This window comes from Propithecus coquereli, unplaced genomic scaffold (assembly GCF_000956105.1).
Source record: "Propithecus coquereli isolate 6110/MARCELLA unplaced genomic scaffold, Pcoq_1.0 Scaffold528, whole genome shotgun sequence".
Taxonomy (NCBI): Eukaryota; Metazoa; Chordata; class Mammalia; order Primates; family Indriidae; genus Propithecus; species Propithecus coquereli.
Window position 1 is genome coordinate 324,891 of NW_012151152.1, and position 4,792 is coordinate 329,682.

Genomic DNA, 4,792 nt, shown 5'->3' on the forward strand with positions numbered 1-4,792 from the left:
CCCAACTCCTGGGCTCAAGCAATCCTCCTGTCTCAGCCTCGTGAGCAGCCGGGACTACAGGCACGTGTCACCACACCTGGCTAATTTTTCTATGTTTAGTAGAGACCAGATGTCACTCTTGCTCAGGCTGGTCTTAAACTCCTGAACTCAAGCCATCCTCTGCCGCAGCCTCCCAGAGTGCTAGGATTACAGGCGTGAGCCACTGTGCCCAGCCTACCCTTGGTCTAATTTCAACCCCACCTTCTGGTAATTTACCTTCCCACTGAGCGGGCCAGTAGAGAGAAGGGCGCTGGCCAAACCAACATCACAGCTGATTTTCTATTTCTCATTATAAATGTATGTGGTTCAGCAAAGTTTTTCTTCTCTTCCCATCCCCAATCCTTCCTGGGATCTAGCAAACAGAAAGGAACATCATGCAATGCAAGTAAAAGCAGAGAAAACACAGTCTCTTTTAGCATAGTAACCCACAGGCATTAGGTCACTCTCGGCTGTGTACAAAGTCTGATTGTCTCTCAGGGCTTGAATCTTTGTCAGAGAGAGCTAGCAGAGTCTTTTTTCTTTATCCATTGCTGTGCTTCTCAGAAGTCTTTTGCTTGCAAGGGACAGAAATCCAACTTGAGCTGACTTAAGAATAAATATTGGGGTAGATGTCATAGGTTAATATAATTGAAAAATCCAAAGCTAGATCTCTAGCATCAGGCATGGCTGGATCCAGGTGTTCGGATGATGTCATCAGACCTTTGTCTGACTTTTTTCTTATCTTTTGTGCTGACCTTACTCGTGGGCAGGTTCTCTGTGCACTGTGGTCCTGGCAGCCCCAGAGTTCCATCCTCTAGCTTAGAAACCCAGCAGAAAAAAGAATCTTCTCCTCAAGTTCCAACAGAAGTCCCAGAATTGAATCTCAGTGGCTTGGCTTAGATCACACGCCTGTGCCCAAACCCATCGTGGCAGCCAGCAGGATGGAGAATGCTGATTGGTCCGCGAGGATCCCATCAGCTACCCCCTCCCACAGAGCTGGAGTGACAGATCAACCGCACCAGAACCACGCAGCATGACAGTGGGGAGCCGAGGCTGCTCAAAGTGAAAACGGGCCACTGTTACCCAAAAAGCAGGAAACAGACACTGGGCATGGGGAAGAAACCAGATGCCCAGTGCTAGATCTGAGGCCACCATCAGCTTGATCCAGAGGAAAATGTGACAAAGAAAAAACCGATCGTCAAACTGCAGGTTGAGGAGAAGAAGCGGCATGGGGCGGGGACTGGTGGGGGGATTGGATTTCAGAGATAGAGGGGCCCAGGGGGAGGGGCGGAACAAGGGTCATCCCACAGAAAGCTCTGTGGGGCTGGTGACTCCAGGACACAGGGCGAGCTGCCGTGCCTGCCCCTCGGGGCGAGGGCAAGAGCTACATCAGAGGAGGGGATCCCCGGGGGCCCTGGACAGGTGGGATGAGCAGCAAAAGACCCCTCTCATGTGCTTCTGGACTCAGAGTGGCCCGAAAGAGATGTTTTTTGAGGGAGTGGATGTGCCACCCCACCGTACTCACGCTCATGACGAGGTAAGGGGGTCACGTTTTCTTGATTGCCATGCTGCTTGCATGAGTCCTGTTGGCCTGAGTCACCTGCCAATTGCGTCGACACCAACTGACGAGATTGATTCCACAAGACCAGGAACCTGACCTTGGACGCTGGTAGTCTCCACGAGGTCCTGCCCTGTAGAAGGCCCCTCGGCAGGAGGCCAGCAGGCCTACCCTGACACACCCTACCGTTTCTCGCAGGCCTTCCGCACAAGGCTGTGCCAGGGTTCCGGGAGATCACGGCTGAGGACCCCCGGCTCGCGGCTTGGCTCAGAGCAGACCCAGATAAACAGCGGCTGTTCCTAGCACGACTGGGCACGCGGCCTGCCTCGCGCACAACTGATAACTGTTATTAGGTACACGCAGTGCATTGCGGGCACCGCCGGGAAGGGATGCTCACGCATCGGTAACTGTTGATCCCACTGTTGTGACCGTCAGGAAGTGAATTTCGTAGCAGGTGCCAATACCTGCGGGCTGGTTTTATGTTTGTTTTTCTGTGTTTGGCTGGGCTTTCTCCTCCTCCCACTCAGAATACTTTCCTCATCCCTTCTCTCCTCCTTACGAGGCCACCTGCTTGCAAATGTGCTCAAAGCACAGACAAACTTACTCCTGCTCATCTTGACGTCCAAGAGGTTTTGTCTGAGACCAGTCCGTGGCGGCGTTTCTTGAAGCAGGGTCCCCTAATCCACCTACGTCGGCATCTTGAGAATGTATGTTAACTGCGCAGATTTGTAGATCCTATCCAGACCTGCCGAAGCTCAGCCTCTGGTTTTGGGGCCTAGAAATCTGCATTTTTAAAGGGTTCAGGGGCTGAGTGGAGTGGGATCCTGATGCATCCCAAAGTCCATGAGTCGCGGTCCCGTGGGCACTCGCCAGGCAGTTGGCCCCAATAGGAAAGTCCTGATTCACCAGGCCCTGCCCCCTGTGGCCCTTCTATCAGGCAATTCAAAGTCTCCAGCCCCATGAGTTACTGATTAACCCTAGGTTTCGAGGAAAGGAATAATAACAACTGAAGGGACGACTGCGCCAAGAAACAAGCTGGGCAGCCCCGGGAGAGAGCAGCGCCAGACAGCTGTCGTAGCAGGTGCCTGGCGAGGGCGAAAAGGAGATTCAGTCTCCATGCAAGTCCCGGCGGCACCGGCCCAGGCACTGAGCAGCTGCATCCCGCCGGCCCCTGTGCCCAGAATGGCCTGCACTACCACCACCACCATAGGCCCCACTGGGGGTCACCGTAGCTCCAAGGAGTGCGACCTGGAGTGCCTGGTGTGCCGGGAGCCCTACAGCTGTGCCCGGTCGCCCAAGCTGCTGGCCTGCCAGCATGCCTTCTGTGTCGTCTGCCTGAAGCTCCTGCTGTGCATTCAGGACAGCACCTGGTCCATCACCTGCCCGCTATGCCGCAAGCGCACCGCTGTCCCCGGCGGCCTCATCTGCGGCCTGCGTGACCAGCAGGCAGTGATGGGGCGACTGGCCCGGTCATACCCCGAGGTGCGGCTCTCTCCTCAGGGGCTGGCGGATCCTGCTGCCTCAACAGAGGGGCACCCCAGCTTGGCAGGAGAAGATGGGCAGGACACAGTAAGTGCCAACCGCGCGGCGGCCCGGCGTCTGGCCGCACACCTGCTCCTGCTGATCTTGCTCATCATCCTCATCCTGCCCTTCATCTACCCAGGCGTCATCCGGTGGGTGCTTGCCTTCATCATCGCCCTGGCCCTGCTGATGTCCACCTTCTTCTGCTATCATCCCAGGCAGGGCAGCTGCTCGTTCTTCCCCAGGACTCCGTTCTGCAGAGAGCAGAAAGACAGCCAGGTCTCCTCCATTGCCTGAGTCACTCTGACCAGGAAGCCCCTGCAGCCCCTTCTGCCTCTTAGGCCCCCTGACCTCCCCACAGACAGGGCCATGAACTGAGACTGGCTCCCTCGGGAGATCGCATGCCAGCTGGACTTGCAAACTAAAGCCAGGATGGTCATCTTGGGTCAAGAACTCATGTTTGGACAGTAGGTTTGCACCATGTTTGGAGAGTAGGGATAGCACAGCCAAACTGCAAGGGGGTAGGGGAGGAGGCACAAACTACTTGAACGCCACGAGGGAGAACCCCTGTTCCTCTTCTTGTAATGCTCCTGGTTTTTCTTTATATAACTTGATGAAAGTATTGCAGTATTGAGCCTGGTGCTGAACAAATAGAACTGGGACTCCTTTTTTGCAATTATATTGCTGGTTTTATTTTCTTGTTTTGGTTTGGTTTGGTTTTTTGTGTTTGGGGTCGTCTGTTCACATTTCTGGCTCACATTTTCCCTCCAGGGAAGTTGGAGCCCACGGAGCATCCTCCTGCGCTTCTCACCGGCACTGCCCATCCCAACCTTGCCAAATGTCCTGGCTGTTTGGGTCTGCCCCTGAGTCGCCCCCAGGGTTGGAGGGCGAGAACGTGGGTGAAGGGATGGTACTTCTGATGCTGCAGGGGAGTCCCACATCAGCTGGCAGAAGTGGAGGCAGGTACAGAGGGGTGGGCCTGGGAAGTGCTCCCAGCACCCCACCAGAAGTCCCAGCTCCGTGCCATCACGCAGCCTTGACTCCACTGAAAATCCTGGGGTTACCAGGACTGCCCTCCACATAGAGCAGGTCCTGCTGCCCATCTCTTACACGGTCCCACGCAATAGAACCACATCTTTATGGATGTTGCTTTCCTTGTTGTTGCATCTCTAGTCCCATTTGAGCTTCTGTCATAAAGATAAGAGTCCCCATAAATGCAACGGTCCTCACCAATAACCCCACCGCTCCCACCTCACCCTGAGAGTCACAATCATCTGAAAGGCCTTGTGTGCCTTCTCCTGACAATTTCTGCTTCTTAACGTAGGGGAGGCATCTGCTGGAGGGAATGACTTTCCGAGGCTGCCAGGGACAGGCCCCAGCCGGGGGTTTACATGAGAGTGCAGAGGAGCAGAGGGTGGGAGGTGACACGTTATTTCCTTCCAAAGGCCTCATAATTGGGAAACAGACTTGAAGCCTCAGAGGGGCTGCCAGGCCCAGTGCATTGTCCCGTCCTGCTCCCCACCTTTTCCTCCCGGCAGGATGAGAGTTACTGGCTGGACACTGTTCACGGTGACTGTGCCTTTGCCAGGGAGGGACGAGAGAACTCTACCACTGGAGCATGGGGCTTACCTTGGCTCAGTGGCTGTGTGTTGTTGAACCAGGTCTTTTGCTTCTTTCAGCTTCGTTTTCCCCAAA

At 55.0% G+C, this 4,792-nt stretch overlaps 1 protein-coding gene across 1 annotated transcript; it reads left to right on the plus strand.

Moving 5' to 3' along the window:
• The first annotated feature begins 2,657 nt into the window (after positions 1 to 2,657).
• RNF186 (ring finger protein 186) lies at positions 2,658 to 3,410 on the plus strand. Its single transcript, XM_012656931.1, has one exon. It carries the CDS (start codon positions 2,693 to 2,695, stop codon positions 3,392 to 3,394), a length of 702 nt encoding a protein of 233 aa, XP_012512385.1. The 5' UTR covers positions 2,658 to 2,692; the 3' UTR covers positions 3,395 to 3,410.
• The last annotated feature ends 1,382 nt before the right edge of the window (positions 3,411 to 4,792 follow it).